At 44.6% G+C, this 20,224-nt stretch overlaps 1 protein-coding gene across 3 annotated transcripts in view; it reads left to right on the top strand.

The window, feature by feature from the left end:
• Positions 1 to 20,224, top strand: part of KYNU (kynureninase) — an 84,166-nt gene that overhangs the window by 49,801 nt on the left and 14,141 nt on the right. For all 3 annotated transcript variants that reach the window (XM_068158669.1, XM_068158667.1, XM_068158668.1), the window contains 2 exons: positions 2,156 to 2,254; positions 3,012 to 3,085. In XM_068158669.1, the coding sequence (XP_068014770.1) occupies positions 2,156 to 2,254; positions 3,012 to 3,085 (173 nt within the window). The remainder of the gene's footprint in view (positions 1 to 2,155; positions 2,255 to 3,011; positions 3,086 to 20,224) is intronic.

Below are 20,224 nucleotides of genomic sequence, written 5' to 3'. Positions count from 1 at the left end.
GGCCATTTTGTCTCTGAGTGAGAGCATTCCCGAGGGCATTCATCAGGCTTCAGCTTCTCTGCATCAACTTCAACAGCTGGGTTGATTTGTCTTAACTCAGTCCTCTGTGTCCCTGTGAAGAGAAGGCATCAAGGATATGGAAGCCAGGCTATTTGTTGGAGCTTTGATTCCAACGTTCAGGCCATGCAGTGAGTTTTCTTCCCATCAGGTTTGGAGCAACTTCTTAAGCTGCTAACTTCACCGATGCCTCTGTTAGAATTAGCGTGTCACGTCTCCTCAGAAGGCTTCCTCATGCAAATTGCTGTCTGGTTTACACACAAGATTAAATACACCAAAGTGCCATTTAAATAATTTAGCTGAGCCTCCCTTTGTGCAAGAAGCAGCAAGAGATTGTTTAAAAACCCCACCAAAAAACTCCTTTGTTTCATTACTGGATGTTGATTCTTCTGAAGCTTCTCCCTCGTACTCCTACCACGCTGCTTGCATGCAGGCTGTTGGTGTTTTAAAAGCAAAATGCAAAAGAGCATTGAATTTGTAGTCCAGGCACAAAAAGGCAGCTGTATTTCTCTGTACTTAAACAGAGAGCAAAACTTGGGCGAACTTTTTAGTTTCAAGCTGCTGCCATCCAGTGGCTATTGGCTGGGTGAAACTGCTGCGCTTCGGTCTGGGCATCTCTGGTCCTTAGTTTGGTTTTGGGTTTTTTTCTCTAGTGTTGTTTTTCTTCTCTGTTGATGCTGATGCTGATGCTGTTTATTGTTATTATTGTTGTTGCTGTTATTTATTATTACAGTTATTTATTATCATTATTATGCTGTTGTTGCTGTATCATTATTTATCATTATTCCCATCATCAAGTCATTATGATTATAGCTATTACTATTAGCAGTAGCACTACTACTACTATTATTATTAATTACTATTACTGCTATATCTGTTGTTGCAGCTATTATTATTAGTATTAATCTGCATTATTACCATCACCAAGATCATTATTGTCATAGCTATTATTAGCACTACCATTTCTATTATTATTACTATTTTTATTATCATTTTCCTCGCTGCTCTCTGCAAATGGTGGCCATCAAAGACACAATTCTCTTCACAAAGAGATGATGAAATTATCTTAAGACTTTTTCAGGGACAAGGACAAAAGTTCTTAAGGACCATTGTATTCATAAGTGGCAGTTGTCATTATTATTATCATAATCATTATTAACATAATTAATATAATTATTAACATAGCTGTTATTAGTACTGGCATTACTATTATTATTACTATTCTTATTATCATTTTCTCCACTGCTCTCTGCAAATGGTGGCCATGAAAGACACAATTCTCTTCACAAAGAAATGGCAAAATTCTTTTGAGACTTTTTAAGGGATAAATTCAAAAGTTCTTAAGCATCATCATGTTCATAGGATGCAATCTCACCCATCTGAGTTCCCCAAGCCAGGGAGACCTTCAGTATATGGCAGAATGTAGGTGTTCCTGAGTGACTGGCATCGTCATGGACAATAATGTCTCTGCCTATAGCTTGCTAGAGAATCATAGAATGGCTCAGGTTGGAAGGGAACTTGGAGCTCATCTGCTCCAACCTCCCCACCATGCCCAGGGACACCTCTCAACTACACTCAGCTGCTCAAGGCCTCATCCAGCCTGGCCTGCAGCACCCCCAGGCAGGAGGCAGCCACAGCCTCCCTGGGCAGCCTGTGCCAGAGTCTCAGCACCCTCCTGCTGAAAATCTTCTTCCACATCTCCATTCTAACCTGCTCTGCCTCAGCTTCAAACCATTCCCCCTTGTCCCCACCCTCAGGAAAAGTCTCTCTGCAGCCTTCCTGCAGGATCCCTTCAGGTCCTGGCAGGCAGCTCTGAGGTTCCCATGGAGCCTTCTCTTCTCCAGGCTGAACATCCCCAGCTCCCTCAACCTATCCTCATAGCAGAGCTGCTGCAGCCCTTGGGTCATCTTTTGTGGCCTCCTCTGGACTCTCTCCAATAGCTCTGTGTCCTCCTCCTGCTGGGGAACACTGCAACTAGATGCAAGTAAAGCTCTAAAGCTGGTTTTGTTGGGTTTTGTTTGTTTGTTTTTACAGAAGAGTTTTGTAATGATGATTACCTTGATAAGCATCATATTAATTAATTATCTCTTTCCTGCAGGGTTGCTATGTTGGATTTGATCTGGCTCATGCTGTTGGGAATGTAGAACTTAATTTGCATGACTGGGGAGTAGATTTTGCCTGCTGGTGTTCCTACAAGGTAAAATAGACTCATTGTTTGAGACTCTTTTCCACAGTGTCTCTTAGACAATAGGTCAGCAAACAGGTCACATGAGTAGCACCTGGACCTGACCTGTTGATCAAGACTTGGCTGAATCTTGAACCCAACCCCAGTGAGGAGATGGACCTTGGCTTTAGTGTTGGCTTTGTCACGAGAGGTTCCAAGAGAGCAGTAACGACAACCTGCAAGGTCTTGTGGATGTGAGAGGGCTAAGCATCTGCTGTGAAGCACCCTCTGCTCTGTGGCTGCAGTGTCAGAGGCTCTTTTCTTATTTCCCCACACTGGCAGGGTCTTGTGGCCGTAGATTTTCTGCAGTGTTCCTAAATAAGAGAAGATTCCTCTCTAAACTGACCTTGTCCTATGGTCTCAAATTATTTCTCTTTAGTTCCTTTGATGTCTCTTGTGACTAAAACTTGACAGACATCTTTGGGTTGTTTGATGACTTTGTGTCTTTAGGAAGACATGGGGACTGTTTCAGCCATACAAATTTTCTAGCCTTTTGTCTGTTAGACCTCAAATCTCAAATGTGAGCCAAGGAAGATATTTTTAGAACCCATCTGAAAAAGACAGATCTGCTTTTACCTGCATCAGCACTTTGAGACAGATGCTAAGACCTCCAGTTTGAAACCACGAGGAGCTTTAAAATGGCTTTGGTTTATAGAGTGAGATAAAGGAAGGGAAGCTATGTTTTACAGATAATGAGCTTGATCTGTCTGTGGTGATTTATTCCTTGCAGTACCTGAATTCTGGAGCAGGAGGCCTCGCTGGTGCCTTCATTCATGAGAAGCATTCCAGGAGTATCAAACCAGCGTAAGTCTCTTTCTGTGCCCAAATAAAAGATTCTGGGAAGTAGACATGGGAAAATTTATCTTCCTCTTGGAGTTCATGTCTGAAAAGGAGAAAGTTTATGGATTCCTAGTGATATGCCATGGACACCTGTGCCTATGGATGCATGTATAGATGCAGAAGAAATTCACCAGACACTGATTGGCCTGTGGGGATAGGCAGAGGAAGCTGGGGTTGTTCAGCCTTGAGAAGAGAAGACTCTAAGAGGGGCCTTAGAGCTGCCTTCCAGCGCCTGAAGGATCCTCCAGGAAGGCTGCAGAGGGACTTTTCATCAGTGTGTCTAGAGACAGGACAAGGGGGAATGGTTTGAAGCTGGGGGAAAGCAGGGTTAGAGTGGAGTGGAGGAAGAAGTTCTTCAGTAGGAGAGTGGTGAGACTCTGGAATAGGCTGCCCAGGGAGGATGTGTATGCCAGGAGGTTGTGTTCAAAGCCAGGTTGGATGAAGCCTTGAAAAGCTGAGTCTAGTTGAGAGGTACCCTTGCTCCTGGTGAAGAGGGAGCTGATCTCTGAGGTCCCTTCCAATCTAAGCCAATCTAGGATTCCATGACTTGTTAGAGACTTGCCGTGTCAATGAAAGGAGTAGTGCAAGCTTAGCTAATCTGGGTATTTGTTCCTGCAGATGGGTTGTTTTATGTTAATGCCAGGGAAGTTTGAAACTGTTAATGTACATGCTCTCATCTTAAATACATTTCCTCCTTGGAGTCTGCTATCACTTCTAAACTAATCATGAAAGAGAATGGTTATAAAATTAGAAACAAGCAAGTTAAATCATGCCTATGAGAGTGTTTAATGTAAAGAGAATACTTAACATCTTCCTTTAAAAATGGATTTTTAAAAATCATTGAAGTCTTTGGTTGGTGAACAAAATCAAAGACAATTTCAGCTCTGCCTCTAATAGCCCTTTAATACTGGCATGTTTTCATTAAAATTATATCCACTGGTAAAGCTAGGAAGCATTACATGGAGATCTGTGTTCTCAAAGACTGTCTAATCCATGAAAAGCTCTGCTATCAACTGAGGATAGCTGCATTAGAAAGAGAGAGAAAAAACCACAAACCACCTGTTGTTTAAAATGCTCTATGGCTGTACTCTGTGGGTATATATTAAGAGCAGTGCTTTTAGTACACCAACAAATGTAAACCTTTCCTTCTGACTGTAATGCTTGGAGAAATTGCTGCCATTTGCTTTTATTTTAGCTTGAAGAAGGCAAACTAAATCAGGTTTCAAAGAGAAATCATATTATAATAAGCAGCTTCAGTGCCCTACGTGCTGTTTCAGCCTGTCTAGACTCCCAGGAGATAACAAAATAAGGCTGATAAGTTCTCAGTCACCCACAAGAGAAAACCCATTTGGGTGACATACAGCCTGTTGTGTGCTGATTTGGTCCTTGCATGTGAACACTGGTGAAATACTCTGAATACAGAATCCTAGGTTGGTTTGGGTTGGAAGGGACCCCCAGAGGTCATGCAGGCCAACCCCCCTGCCATCACCAGGGACATCCTCCACTCGAGCAGGCTGCTCAGAGCCTTGCCGAGCCTCACATTGAATATCTCCAAGGCTGGGTCTCAACTCCCTCCCTGGGCAGCCTGTTCCAGTGTTCCAGCACCTTCATGGTAAAGTACTTGTTCCTAATATCCAGTCTAAATCTGCTATTCCCTAACTTCAAACCATTGCCCCTTGTCCCATCACTGCAGACCTTTGGGAGCTGTCCCTCTGCAGGCTTCTTGTAGCCCCTTTCAGGTGCTGGAAGACTGCTGTTAGATCTCCTTAGAGCCTTCTCCCCTTCAGGCTGAACAACCCCAGCTCTCTCAGCCTGTAAACACAACTTGGAATTCCAAGCTAGTAGAGGTATTCTCAGTTTCTTCACAGCTCATCTTTTAAACCCTTTTAAAATTCATCTAATTTAATACTATAGAATCTGAAAGAAGCTTCTGCTGTTCTGTCCAAGAACTGATTTGCTTAACCCATGTGCAAATGTCTCAAGATTAAAAGGGAAGAACAGCAGAAATTCTACTTTGAAAAGGATGTTGTTTATTTCAGCTCAAGAGGCACAACACACATCTTTATGATTTAAAAGGCCTGTAATTGATTCACTGTTTGTATGAAGATTTACACTCAGAAAGGTAATAGTTGTGATAATTGTCGCTGCTGGGACCTGCAGGGCTTTTAACCTGTTGCCCTGTTAGCCAGGTGCAGGCATTGCTCCTACAGCCAAACCTCTGGGCCCTGGCTGTGGGGAGCTGGGAGCTGCTGAGCAGGGAAATAATGTGGGCCAGCTAGAAATCACAGAATAGCAATAGGAGAAATGAATAAAACCTCAAGGACTTTTGAGTGGGGTTTTTTATCAATATTATTTTTTTCCCTCCTTGATGAAATTGTGAAACTTCTGTGAAGGGGACTAGCTTGGTATTGTAAGTAACAGCTTAAATGAGTTTTTCCTGAACCGGCTTCTTCATACATAGTCATTAACTTGTGTACTGAATCTGGATGCTGAATCTCTTCCATACAATTGCCTGCATAAAATAGGCTTTCTCAGCCTGGAGCCCAATTAAGGATATAATTCCAAACTTCCTGCATAGCCCCTTTGCATTATTTAATCACAGTTATTTCATATTTCCTGAGATTTGATAATAGCTCATCAAATTGTTTGTGGTTAATATGCCCTGGTTGCATTACTTCTCTTTCTTTCCCACATCAAGCAGACATTTCAGGTCTCCAAATAAGGCAGTGAGACAAAGGAGAATTTGTCTATGTCAAAGTATTCAATTTTATAGCTGATTTAAATGCAGAGCAATTTGCTGTATGTTGTACAATCAAATAGAGTGGAATTTAACTGCTCTGCTCTGCAAGTTGCAGGGTTTATGCTGTAGCGAAGGAGCCCTCGGCTGTCATCTGAATCAAGGATGACACCCAGTGGCCAGAAAACTTCATTCAGAAGCAGAGAGCACCAAACACTTTTCAGTTTCTTTGCATTTCAGCCCAGACATCAGCAGGTAATTAAATTTAAATCCAGCTGATATCCTCTTGCCATTTTAACTCCCTGAAATATTGTGTTTTCCCTGCGATGCCAATACTCTGCAAGTCACTTTACCCACACGTATAGATCTCTTTTATTTGTCTCATCTTTCATGTTTTCTGCAAGATATTGACTGGATAGTTATTCTTGTATCGAAATAATGCATTGTGTTTTCATATAAAAATGTCTGTTTTGCCCATAATTCAGAGAGGCAGCCCCGGAATGTTTGCCAAGTGCCTTTGCCTGCTACTGGCTGAAGCTGGGCCAAAAAGGACTTTTGGTACTTTTTGAAACTCTTCAATCTAATATTTTACTTTTGAACCTCCAAGTCCATCTACTGCCCATCAGCAAAGGCATTTTAGGTGTTTTCTTTTGCCTCCCCTTAATTTTGTGAGTAGGCTTTTGTCCATGCCCAGGGGGTTGCTAGTAAGAGCTGTGTGAGCACGTAGGCACTCACATTGGAGCTACATTGTGTTTCAGAAATGGATTCCCCTCCAGCTGCTCTCTGGACACTGAAACACCTCGTTGCTGCAGCTTTCACATAAAATTCAACTTGAGAGGGAGTTATTAATTCATTTTATAGCCCTACCACAAGCATCTAGAGTCATACTCAAACTGCTTTCTACTCTGAGTCTGCAGAACAAGGCTGTGGCAGCTTAACTGCAAACCAACACAACCCAGACCTGGTGTTATTTGGTAAGACCATGGCACGTCCCAGCAGAAAAAAGGCAACACCAATCCCACTTCTTATGGGCATGCAAACTTCCCACAAGACTTTTGAAAGCTGCTAATCCACTAACTTGGCAAAGGATTTATGCCCAAGAGCAAGGTTTGGTCCTTAAGTCTCGTGGCTGGTGGACGAAGGCTGCAAACAACACAGACTTGCATGTCCCCCTCTTGCTTTGTGTCCCTGCAAACCTCACCCTGCACTCCCTGCTTCTAATTGACTGCAAGGGCCATGGGTCTGAAAGTTACATGTTGTAGCCATCCCAATTAACATCTGTAGCCAGGTGTGTTGGGTAGTCCTTTGCTAGTCCCCCATCTGTATTCCTAGAGCACTGAAACTGACTCAGTCTGACATGTATGGGTCCAACATATCCCTGTTCTCTCATGATCTCACCTCCTGTGAAGTCTCTTTGAATACTCAGAGAGCTTTTTTCAATACCTGCTCCATATACCAGCATGCAATATATTCTTGACTAATTGTGCTAGAAGGTTTCAAGCCAAAAAAGACCTGGACAGAGCAGAGCTGTGAGACACTACTGACGCTGATCAGTGCAGGCTGATCCTGTCCAACCAAGCTTCCTCATCAGTGCAGTTAATGTTGGGGGGGGTTTCCAAAACATGGAAGACACTAAGTGACCTACTAATATTGAAAGTTTTGCTTGACTAGCTTCTTGGTCTTCAGAAATGTTCCTTTTCTTTCTCACTTCCTCCATTTATAAAAAGAAGGATAACTAAAATCTTCCAAGCAAGTCAGCTCTAATGAAATGTGAATGTCTGTGGGATAGAAGGTACAGGAGGAGTCAGGTGTTCACAGCAGGCGTGCAGGGGGTTCAACTCTGCTGTCAGCTGACATCAAGGACAGGAGGGGACAAACCTGCAAATGGGAGAAGAAAAAACTTCTTAGTCAAATCCCTGTAAGAAAAAGTAAGGCACAACTTAAATAGATGAAAGGGAAATAAATGTATGTAAAGCAGCCAGGGGAATAATAGGAAAGCCTTGGCAGAGGATTAAGTGAATATTGTACACGGTGTAGTGTTTAAAATGAAAGGATTTATCAAGACTTAAACTTTAGCACAGCCTAAGCAGCAGGTAGAGTTTAAAAACCAGAAGTTTGTGTGATGTGAAGAAATGCTGTGTGTGCAGGCAGCAGCTGATGGCCAAAAAGTGTGGTGGCTTTTACCATAGGTTTGAAAAACAAAGGTATCAAAGAACAAGAAACATAAAGGGATCCATTTCACACTGCCTTGGAGAAACACAAGCTATCTTCAGACAGTTTCTGTGCAGTCAGAGGCGAGATATCAGCCCTTTCTCTTAGATCTCTCTCCTTTTTGGGTGTCTGGATTCTAAAGAAAAATGGCTTCTTGTTACTGCATTATAGAGACCTGCAGAGTGTTCTGGTGTGTGAACTTTTACTGTGCCCTGAGACAAACAAAATGCACTAGTCCAGCTCCATGCATCTCCCCCTTCCCATTTTTCCAAGGTGCCCTGCGTCCCCTTCCATGTTGCTTCAGTGCAGACCAAACCCTCTTCTCCCAGTAACTTCATAGAACGGTCTGGGTTGGAAGGGACCTCTAAAGCTCATCTAGTCCAAACCCCTCTGCAGTAAGCAGGGGCTTTTTCAACTAGAGCATGTTACCCAGAGCCCTTTCAAGCCTCAGCTTGCCCAGGGAGGTGGTGGAGTCACCATCACTGGAGGTGTTTAAGAGGAGACTGGCTGAGGCACTTGGTGCCATGGTTTAGTTGATTAGAGGTTTTGAAGGCCAGGCTGGATGTGGCTGTGAGCAACCTGCTCTAGTGTGAGGTGTGCCTGCACATGGCAGGGGATTGGAACTAGATGAGGTCTCTAAAGCATTGGTGGAGTGCAACATGTGCCTCCTGAGTGCATAAAGCATCCCATAGTAAGGTAGAAATGGACTGCTCCTTTGCCAAGGAGATGAGAGCAATTTAGTTTCTTGAGCTAATTTAGAAACCAAAAGTTAAAGCTTCCCTTGGGAAGAGACTGTTTAGGAATAAAGGCATCGGCTAATTAGGCTTAATTGCATTGTCTTGAGACAAGTGATTTATTAGGCCAATGTAGCCCAGTGATGGGCTGCAGGGGTGTGTGCTCCCATTCACCAACTGAGTGGCAAACAGCCAGGAGCATTTTTTAACTTTGGAGTGAGTCTCTGGAGCAAAACAGAGAGAGGTTAATGTGCACTCCTGTAATTTATTCCCATTCTTATTTCTCCAGCTCTGTGCATCCTTTTATGTGACTGCCATGCTCACCTCCTTGGTCTCTGTCAAGCATTTTCTCTCAGTCTTCCTTCAAATCCTCCCTTGTAATTAAGCTGTATCTTCAAGCAGCTTTTGCTTCTTTCCTCATTATAAATAATCTTCTCATTCTTTCCTCCCTTAAGGTCTTCCCCCAAGTTTTGTCATCTTTGCCCTGGTTAGATTTTAAGGTGCTTTGCCTCCTTGCAAACTTGTGGGACTATGTATAGGTAAAAGTGCTCCATGTCAGGTGATGATAGGACTGGAGGGAATGGACTGGAGCAAAACTAGAAATGGGTAGATTCAGTTTGGATGTGAGGAAGAAGTTGTTCCCCATGAGGGTGGTGAGAGACTGGCACAGGTTGCCCAGGGAGGTGCTGGAAGCCTCATCCCTGTAGGTGTTTGCAGCCAGGCTGGATGTGGCTGTGAGCAACCTGCTGTAGTGTGAGGTGTCCCTGCCCATGGCAGGGGGTTGGAACTAGATGAGGTCTCTTCCAACCCTGACAATTCTGTGATTCTCTAATAGCTAAATTTGTGGTTTTAAGAAGCATGGTGCTGGACTGGTTCCTGCTCTTCAGGCCTGTTATCAAGGCATCAGAACGCTGGGATGAGAGGAGATAAGCAAGTAAATAAAAGCACTTAGCTTTCACGAGTCACATCCTCTCCAAAACAGTCTTTACAACTTTGTAGCTTTGCAGCAAGTATCATGACAGCAGATTTGGGGATTTTATGTCTACTTAAATATTTGCCTAGCAAGTTGCTCATTGCCAAAGCTCCCTTAACAGTAAGAAGAGAAGGCATTTGAAGCATGATGTTTGTCACAGCCTTTTTGGAGTGTTTTTTTCTTCTTTTAAATAATTCTTATTGTAAGGCTGAGGCTGATCAAATCCTTCCAGTAGGTCTTTAATGGCATTCATTGTTCAGGAGTCACTCACTGAACTCTAGTGAGTTTACAGGTTAGACCTGAGCAGCTTCACATTGCTCACGCATCCTCTCCTTCCAGACCATGCTGATGGGATGCACACTCAGTCTGCTCTGCCATGGTCCTTTCCCAATCCCAGCCTTGGAAACAAGAGGGAGGTGGCTGCACTCCTGGTGGATGTGGTTTCCCATCTGCTGCCTCCAGCTTTTCTCATCAGATGGTGTAAGACACAACTTTTGAACACATGAAAGGAACCCAGCAGGCTTAGCCTGATGGAACGGTGAACATAGCCTGAGGGCAACTCTTGCATCCCTGTTAACTAGCAAGGAAAAGATCTTGGGGCTCTCCTCTGAGTCTCTATGGTTGCTGTGATACTGTTTTTGCCTTGCTTCAGAGAACATGCTGTTAGCTGCCTGCTCTTTGTGCCTCAGTTCTCCACTTTGAGACTGAGTTCTCCATTTTCAGACTGGTAGTGTTGAAAGCATTTTGCTATGTCTTGATTTTTTCCCCCAACAAGAGAAGGCAGTGAGGTAGTTTCCTTCCTGCTGAAGGAACTCCCAGAGGTGCAACACTGGAGCTGGTGCAGCACCTCCAACAGAATGGGAAAACAAAACAAAAAACATCCTTTGGGGTTGTTTTTATTTCTCCAGTAAGTCACAAAGAGAAACATTTATGCTTATCTCTTAACCTCTGGGTTTCTGTATTCACAGGACCTTTCCCTCTTTGGGAGGAAAAAGGCAAAACAAAGAAGCCAATTAAATCTTCTGCCCTTTCCCATAAGAGCTCACCTACCTCTGTGCAGAAATGTGCTGGAACTAATGCAATTTTGCATTGGGGATTTCCTGTTAGGTTTTGATTCAATACTTGGCCACTTTGCCGCTTTTTCTATTTCAGATTTCTGCTTTTTGGTACTTTCTATGAAGCTTAACTCCTAAGATCCTCCTAAGATGAAAGCTGTGGTCTACACATGTCCTTTGCAGATGAGATTCTGCTTCTGGATTAGCTCATTAGCCCACGGTGGGGAATTGCTTCTAATCTTTCCTCACTCAGTGTGCTTCAAGATCAGGGTATGCCTCGAAATTGCTTGAAGCTGAAAGTGCCAGCAACAGCCATCATGTTTCTGTTACCTTTTTTGCCCCCCATTTATGACCCCTGGAGTATATTCCTGTAATTGTAGGTAACCAGTTCAGATGAGGTCTCCTGCGCCCTGTGTCTCCCAGAGCTATTCGTGTCCCTCTCCTGGCTGAATACCTCTCTGGCTCTGGGATCGTGCACGCAGCTCATGTTGTGATTCATGTCACAGCCAGCAGCGTTTCTGAAGGTAATGGGGAGGCCATTGTCCAGGTTAAGGAAATCATTCAGCCCCTGTACTACTTGCAAAGTTGCTGGTCTGTCTGTGTGTGAGCTCCAGGGGGGCTGTGTCTGGGATTCTTCTGCTTGGTTTACCACTTGTGCTTATTTGTTGCCACTTAGTCAGGGGCTTTCTGATCCTCACACCCTGTCTTTCTCCCAGTTGAACCTTCATCTCTCCAGTGCTCACCTGGGAGAATAAGACCTCACCCGGGCATATATCCATTGTGGGCAAGATCATTTTTCTTTGCCTTCATGCCAGTTTCTTTCATGGTAGGTCCAGCAAAGCAAGTCCACAGCTTGCTGTTCTTTACTTCTTGCTCATCTCCACACATATCATAACCAGAAACTTCTTGGAGACCTTCACAAGATATTGTTTCTTCTTGCCTTACTTGCTTGAGGTTGTCCTTTTTATCACTTTCCACTTGTGAAGCATTTATTTTCACAGCTGTTTGCAAATTCTTGCTGTAACACACTAAAGAGAGACAGAGACCTGCTGGAGAGAATCCAACAGAGAGCATCTCCCCTGTGAAGAGAGACTGAGACCTGGGGATGTTTAGCATGGAGAAGAGAAGGCTGAGAGGGGATCTGATCAATGTCTATCAATATCTGAGGGGTGGGTGTCACATGGAAGGGGCCAAGCTCTTTTCAGTGGTAAGCATCCCTCAGACATTTATAAACATTTATTAAATCCCCTCTCAGTCTTCTCCAAACTAACCACGCCCAGGGCTTTCAGCTTCTCCTTGCCAGGCAGTGCTTCAGTCCCTTCAGCATCCTGGTTGCCCTCCCTTGGACTCTCTCCAGCAGATCCCTGTCCCTCTTGAACTGGGGAGCCCAGAACTGGATGCAGTAATCCAGGTGTGGTCTCACCAGGGCAGAGTAGAGGGGGAGGAGAACCTCCCTGGATCTGCTAGACACACTCCTCTGCCCCCCAGGATCCCATTGGCCTTCTTGGCCCCCAGGGCACATTGCCATCCCATGGATAACTTGCTGCCCACCAGCACTCCCAGGTCCTTCTCCACAGGGTTGCTCTCCAGCAGATCACCTCCCAACCTGTACTGCTGCAGGTTATTCTTCCTTCCCAGGTGCAGGACACTGCACTAATCCTTCTTGAACCTCATTAGGTTCCTCTCTGCCCAGCTCTCAGCCTGTCCAAGTCTCTGAATGGCCACACAGCCTTCAGGTGTCTCAGCCAAGCCTCCCAGTTTGGTATCATCAGCAACCTTAATGTTTATGTGATTCTATTACATGATTCATATAAGCATCTTTATCTGATGGCTTCTTGCCTGCTACAGAAAGCTTGGGGGCTCCTGAAGCCAGTGTTAGATCTCATGTCAAACATTTGGATTGCTTACATTGGACCTCATGTCAAATGTTTAACCTTGTGTCAAACATAATTTAGGGCCCAAAATATTGATAATTTCTGTGCTGCTGCTAATTTCTGTGCTCCTGATAGTTAAGTCAATTACAGCTCTGCAAAGAAAGGTCCTTCAGTCACCTGTCTCCAGCAAGGGATGAAATTCCAAAGTTTGAGGAGGGGTTTTTAAAAACAGCTCTGGAAGATGCCCATTTCTGTCCTCTCTTCGTGATTTCATCTTTAAGACTTCAGCTCAAACTCCATTTTCATTCTTTTCTCCTTGAGTATCACTTAGCAAATGTTTTGTAGCACAACTGCTGCATTCTGTGGCCCTCCAAAGAAAGGTCCCTCAGGCACATTTCTCTAGTGAGGGGTGAAATTCCAAATTTTGAGGAAAGGTCCTTTAAAAGAGCTCTGAAAGATGCCCATTTCTGTCCTCTCTTCATGGTTTCATCTTTTAGACTTCAGCTCAAACTGTGAATTCTTTTCTCCTTGAGTATCACTTAGCATTAGTAAATGTTTTGTGACCCAGCTACTGTATTCTGTGGCAACTCTGCTGGCACTTAAAACTTTGAATTCAATTAGCTCCAGCCACTGACAGTAAAATAAATAAATAAAAAGGTAAAAGAATCTCATCTAATGTGGGTTGCTTCTTGTTTCAGGCAAAGAGCAGAGGTGACAACCCTCACATTTCAGTTAATAAGGATTCTGGTGTGATAAAGGTCTTGCATTAATATTGTGTTTACTATATTCAAACCCAGCAAAGACCCAAGGAAGCCTAACTCCCCAGATCTTAACATTTTTATCCTGTAGTTCAGTCAGATGCATGGATTATTTAGAAATCTATCTGGATACCATCCCCTCAAAGACTCATTCAAGGGACTGAGGAGGTCAGCAGACACATCCCAGTAATCAAAACTGTCCGAGTCTCCTTTAAGTCAGCTCCTTTAAGTAGCTCTGGGAGGGATTGTTCCTTTTGCTTTTTAATCTATTTGAAAAAAGAACAAGGAAAAAAAATCATTTACTGAATTCTTAAAGAATGTCACATGCTTTTCTTCCCTTCTTCCCTCCCCCCCCATCATGCTGCTGTATTCAGGAACTCTCTGATACCTTATGAAAATCTGGATGAGGGGATTGAGTCCACCATTAGTAAGTTTGCAGATGACACCAAGCTGGGGGCAGGTGTGGATCTGTTGGAGGGTAAGAGGGCTCTGCAGAGGGAACTTGCCAGGCTGGACAGCTGGGCAGAGTCCAACAGGATGGCATTTAACAAGTCCAAGTGCTGGGTGCTGCACTTTAGCCACAACAGCCCCATGCAGCACTACAGGCTGGGGTCAGAGTGGCTGGAGAGCAGCCAGGCAGAAACGGACCGGGGGTACTGGTTGATAGCTGGCTGAACATGAGCCAGCAGTGTGCCCAGGTGGCCAAGAAGGCCAATGGCATCCTGGCCTGCATCAGGAACAGTGTGGCCAGCAGGAACAGGGAAGTCATTCTGCCCATTGAAAGAGTCTGGAGGGAGGCTTCAGCCATGAGTACAGTAGACAAAAAACAATCTCCCAACTGTGTGGGAGACTTTGTAATCAAACTCCTGCAGTAGCAAAACTTATTTTCAGTGAGTTAAAGGTTTCCTTGCTTCTGTGTGCTGAACTAATCCTGCAGGATATAACAGCCCTGCAAATGGGAGTGCATCTTGGCAGGAGCTGGCCGTGTTCTGTTTGATAGATATTCTGCTCTGTACTCAGCTCTGATTGGGCCACACCTTGAGTCCTGTGTCCAGTTCTGGGCCCCTCAGTTTAAGGACATTGACACACTTGAATGTGTCCAGAGAAGGGCAACAAAGCTGGGGAGGGGTCTGGAGCACAGCCCTGTGAGGAGAGGCTGAGAGAGCTGGGGTTGCTTAGCCTGGAGAACAGGAGGCTCAGGGGAGACCTTCTTGCTGTCTACAACTACCTGGAGGGAGATTGTAGTCAGATAGGGGCTGGTCTCATCTCCCAGGCAAGCAGGGTCAGAAGAAGAGCACACAGTCTCAAGCTGTGCCAGGGGAAGTTTAGGTTCAAGGTGTGGAGAAGGAGAAAGTTCTTCACAGAAAGAGTAATTGGCCATTGGGATGTGCTGCCCAAGGAGGTGGTGGAGTCACCATCCCTGGAGGTGTTCAGAAAAGGCTTGTAGCCATGGTTTAGTTGTCAGAAGGTGTTAGGTATTAGGTAATAGGTTGGTCTTGATGATCTGTGAGGTCTTTTCCAACCTGGTTGATTCTATGGGTCTCTGATTCTATGAAAATGGCTGAGAACTCTCTGAATATCTCTCTGAGTAAAGTGGCTGCCTGCTTGATTTCTAATCTCTGGTGTTAGGCAGAGTATTCGATTTCCCCCTTAGTAAATGTGCTAACATACTGCTGGCTGGATTGCCCCTTTTCATCTCTCTGAGATTTGGCTACTGCAGGTGATGTATGAGCACTGGGGGATAATAATTGTTTGTAAGCTGATTTAACAGTTTTTAATTCAACTTCATTAGCCTTAGAGGGGTTGGTTGTTGGGGTTTTTTTTGTAAGATCTTTTCCTGGGATTTAATTTAGGCTCCAGTTTTGCCTGCTGCCCAATCACACCTTCCTTTTGGCTGATCTTGGTGAAGGAAATTATCATCCCTCATCACAAGCACCTCATAGGGTTTGTGAGAGAGCTGTGTGTGACTGCAAGGGGCCCTGATTGGATTCACAGCATTGCAGCCATCCCTCTTTCCCATGCCCCCATCGCAGCAACTTGTTTCCTGCTACAGTAGTGAACTCAATCTCCTTTTGTTTTGACCTGGAGGGGTAATATGGAAGGACATTTTGAAATTGGTGTATTCCCACTTGTGTTGAGTCTAAAAGACTAACAAGGCAAAAATCAATTCGAGAGGAGCATGTGTGCCATCTATCTTCAAATACCTATCAGCTGTAAATCACCTTGCACTTGACTGGCCAAACAGCCCAGGTTTTTCACCCAGGAGTCCCTCTAATTGTGGCAGCACTTGCATCAGACTCCCCACCTCTGAAAACCTGGGGAGCTGAGGGCTGCCCAGCTACCCCTGGCAAAAGGATGATTCCTGAAATCTAGAGATGCCTTAATTGCGGTTGCATAGCTGAGTGTCCTTGTTTAGATGATGAAACCATTTGTCAGGCTTTGGGGCTTTGCCATTAAAACTTCCTTCTAGGCACAAAGTGAATTTAGTTTCTTTCTTTCTTGTTTTTTTTTTGTAACCAAGACAAGCCTCAGCATAGAGGAGAAAAATTGTCCCCTTTCAGGTGGTGCTGAGAATCCAAGCTGTTTAACAGAAGAGAAAATATAAATGCCATGCCATTAGCCTCTAACACAATTCTATTACTTTGGTCTTTTGACAAAGCAAGGCCTCACTGATTTGATACATGAAAAGTTACTACTTCCACGGCAGCAACTTTTCATAAAGAGGTTTTGATTTTCATTCCACCGAGTTCTAAGGGCCCATTAATAATGGATGGCATTGCTCACAAGTCACATCTGCTTAATAATTAGGAAACATTTGTAATGAGTTGAAAAGGGTAAGGAAGGCACCAGAGTGTGTGCAAGTCCAGAACTACAGAACTCTGAGGCTAATAATTACCTGGGCTTCAAAAGCTTTTCAGACCCTAACAACAGATCCTACTGAACATTAGCAGGCATTGCACAGGAGAGAATAATGAGAGGAATCCAATCTTACCATTTGGGATGAAGGATTTCTAAATAGAGATAAAGGAGGGGGGGAAATAATTAAACAATAAAAGCTTTACATATAGCTTCTGGCAATCTTGGCAAGGTTCTCTGAAGGAGACTCTGAGAGGTTTCCAACCATTGCTGGAGTCTTAACAGGGGCTAGTTGCTGACTCCCTTAATCCCCCATGCAAATCCCAGCCCATATATAGACCTACTCTAAAGCACAGGCCATAACTGACAGCTCCACAGGATGTCAAGAATTTCATCTACACAGGAGGGTTAAAATCTTTGAGTTCTGCATTTTGGTGATGAAGCTGGGAGGCACTTTTCAATTGTCCTGTGTTTTGATTGCAGTGACCACTCATCACCACCTCAAACATGGCTTGAAATATTTTTCTCCCTTCCAGCGAGCTGTCAGCAAGGGAGCCCTGGGGTCAGAGCAGGACCTTGCTGTGGTACCCAGTGTGGGGAGGATGGAGTTGCAGTGGAAAAACATTATCCATTCCCTTGGGCTTCACTTTTGTTTCAGCAGAGCTGCGAAGCACCATGTGGAATTAAGCAATAAAAATATTGATTTTTATTTTGGTTTTCTTGGCATAGGTGCCAGTTAGGTGACATGGAGCAAGAAAAAGCATTGCATTCTGAACTCAGCAGAAACCTAACACTGCAAACAACTTTGGAGCCTGAGAGGATAGCTTGGGGGAAGGCTGAGAGGAAGGAAAAATACCCAGTGCCATCAGTCACAGCCTCCAAATCCCCTTTTCCTATTGGTATTTCAAAAGAAATCCAGTTCAGGATACTCCAAGGAAATCTTTTTCTCCAGTCCATGCTCCTCATTACTCACTGTGTGAAAACATTTGAACAAATATGTTCTCACCCCTCACTGGAGAGTTAGGGCAGCACCGTGCAGCATTGCTGGAGATGAGGGGCTGGAGGCATGGAAAGACTAAATGACTCATCCATGATCAGACAAGTCTGTGATAGCAGAGAAAATTGAAGCTCCTCAGAGTCTAGTCAGTGAGCCAAAGATATGCTACGTAAAGCAGTGAGCAGTTTTCTCTCTTTTCTGGAGGGAGAGGGAGGGGTCAGACTTTGCTGTTTATTCTGAGTTCTGGCACTGAATCCAAAGACACACAAACATGCTTGTGTGCTTGAAATGCAATTAATGCCAAAGGAGAAGGGAAAAAAGGAAAGGGATTAAAGCATATTTAAACCCTGCAATTGCAAAGCTGCATTAAAATGAATGCAGAGTAGAATGCAAAGGCTGAGCCCCAGCTGCTGAGCCTGGGCTCGAGAGCTGTGCCCAGAGATTGTGGAGAGCTGTTTGTAAATCCAGGTGAGAAGTAAGGTGGCTTTGATGAGGTGAAACAATTGTTTATGTGACTTTGGCTTCTGGGCTTGACCTTCATCTGAGTGCAGCAGCTTCAGGAGATGCTCCTGATCAGGACCTGGGCCCTGGATACTTTTCCTATTCCCCTTGCTCTACGTGGAGGCCAGAACACCAGAGGGAAATACTTCAAGAGCTGGAATTAAGCTTTGTGTTGAGCTGGAGATTGACATAATGATGTAAGGCAAGGGCAGGAATGTTTCTGGTCTCTGGGAAGTGACTGTACCCTTGGCTTGTGCTTTTTTTAACCTGGCTTTTGAACCACAAAAGCTGGGCAGAGCTGGACTTTGGATTTGGCACCAGTGGTGTGGTACCAAATTCTCCTAGGCAGCAGGATGATGATCCTGGCCAAGCTGCTATGGCTAAGGTCAGATGAAATGTGTTCCTAGCTTCAGGCTGCCTCCAGCCTCCAGGCTTTCTGTATTCTTTTGCAGACCCCCTGAGCTGTTCAACACAGTTCCTGCTAATGGGATGATACTGGAGACACAGTTAGCTTCTGTTCTCTAAGCCTGTGTCCCAATGCACTGTGCCTCTTGGTTGCCTGTTGGAGGTCTTCAGGGAGTCATGAGACAGAGGCACAGGGAATGGATGTGTTCTTCAACCAGACAGGTGTGCCATGGGCATATAAGGCTCCAAGAAACTGAACTCAGTGGCTATTGCTGGCGTTTTCACCCCTTTTCCTGCACAGGGCTGCCTTTGCAGATATATACTAGTACCTGCCTCAGGTCTGTGTAACAAACTTGGGGAGCATGGACATGTCTCATTAACTCCTCAGAGCTGATTCTTGCTCATAGCTAGGACAGTTGCATGAAGCCAGGTGGAGGTTGGTCTCTTCTGTCCAGGATCAGGTGATAGAATGAGAGGAAAGGGCCTGAAATTGTGCCAGGGGAGGGTTAGGTTGGACATTAGGAAAAATTTCTTTGCTTCAAGAGTGGTCAGGGATTGGAACAGGCTGCCCAGGGTGGTGGTGGAATCACCTTCCCTGGAGGTGTTCAAGAAACTTGTGGACATGGCACCTGGGGCCATGGTTTAATGGCCATGGTGGTGCTAGGTTGATGGTTGGACTGGATGATCTCAGAGGTCTTTTCCAACCAAAACAATTCTGTGTTTCTATGGAAAAGTCAAGCAAATCTTTGCCAGCATGTGAAAGGTTTTGCAGAAATAAAGCAATACATGAACTGGCTTCCACCCTGCAGCTGCATCAGCTGCTTTGTGGGCACAGTGCACCCCAAACCTGCCTGTTTATAATGTAGATGAATTCATACTTTCATAAAGGGAGTGGAACATCTTCCTTATGAGGGGAGACTGAGGGAGCTGGGGCTCTTCAACTTGGAGAAGAGGAGCCTGACAGGTGACCTCATTCATGTTGATAAAGATGTGCAGGGTGAGTGCCCAGAGGATGGAACCAGGCTCTGCTGGGTGATGCCCAGTGACAGCACAAGGGGCAGCTGAGGCATAGGAACTTCCATGGAAACAGGAGGAAGACTTTTTTTCCCTGTGAGAGTGACAGAACACTGGAACAGGCTGCCCAGGGGGTTTGTGGAGTCTCCCTCTCTGGAGATATTCAAGACCTGCCTGGATGTGTTCCTGTGTGACCTGCTCTAGGTGATCCTGCTCTGGCAGGGGGTTGGACTGCATGGTCTCTTGAGGTCCCTTCCAGCCTCTGACATTCTGTGATTCTGTGATAAACCTACCCTGCTTTGCTGGTCTGTCCTCCTAACACAGATGTAGTCTAAGCAAGGAAGAAGAAATTTCTAGATAGTGTGGTGACCTGGTAACAGAGAGAAGACAAACTGTTCCTCATACAATATAGGACAGGATACTTCCAGCACTGGATTGTAGAAGTTTGGCCACATTAATGACAATTCCCTGTGTTCTGTACCACTAAAGAGGCTTGCTTTTTTTTTGTCTTGCCAAGAAGGGAAATGAGATCTCTGTTGCTTCAGGCTGTAAATTATAAATGAGTAGCATGAGCATCTGTAACTTCGAAGCAAAAGGTCAAAGGAATTTTTTGGGGGGGTGGTGGTATTTTTTCTGTGTTCTTTAACTGGATCCCCTTTGATGTTTAGACTGCACATACATCATGATCATTATATCTTGCACTCTTGCATCATTAATGCGACTACAAACGAGCTGACTCCCGTTCTGAGCAGCCAGCTCCTCGGTCCAGTGCCGGCAGAGATGAAGGAGGAAAATGAGCTAAAAAATACTTATAGAAGGGATAGTTCCCTGGTGTCAATGTGCTTAGAGAGAAGATGACTAAATGAGAATATTCTGTTCCTTTCTGGAGTAATTTTCCAATCCAGAAAATCTTTGTTCAGTGATTTGTGAGGTGGTGGAGTCACCCTCACTGGAGGTGTTCAGGAGGAGACTTGATAGGGTGCTTGGT

Source organism: Melanerpes formicivorus, unplaced genomic scaffold (genome assembly GCF_026170545.1).
Source record: "Melanerpes formicivorus ecotype bairdi unplaced genomic scaffold, bMelFor1.0.p_v2 SCAF_41, whole genome shotgun sequence".
In the NCBI taxonomy this organism is placed as follows: Eukaryota; Metazoa; Chordata; class Aves; order Piciformes; family Picidae; genus Melanerpes; species Melanerpes formicivorus.
Note: the sequence above shows the minus strand (reverse complement) of the source record. Positions and strands in the feature narration are given on the sequence as shown.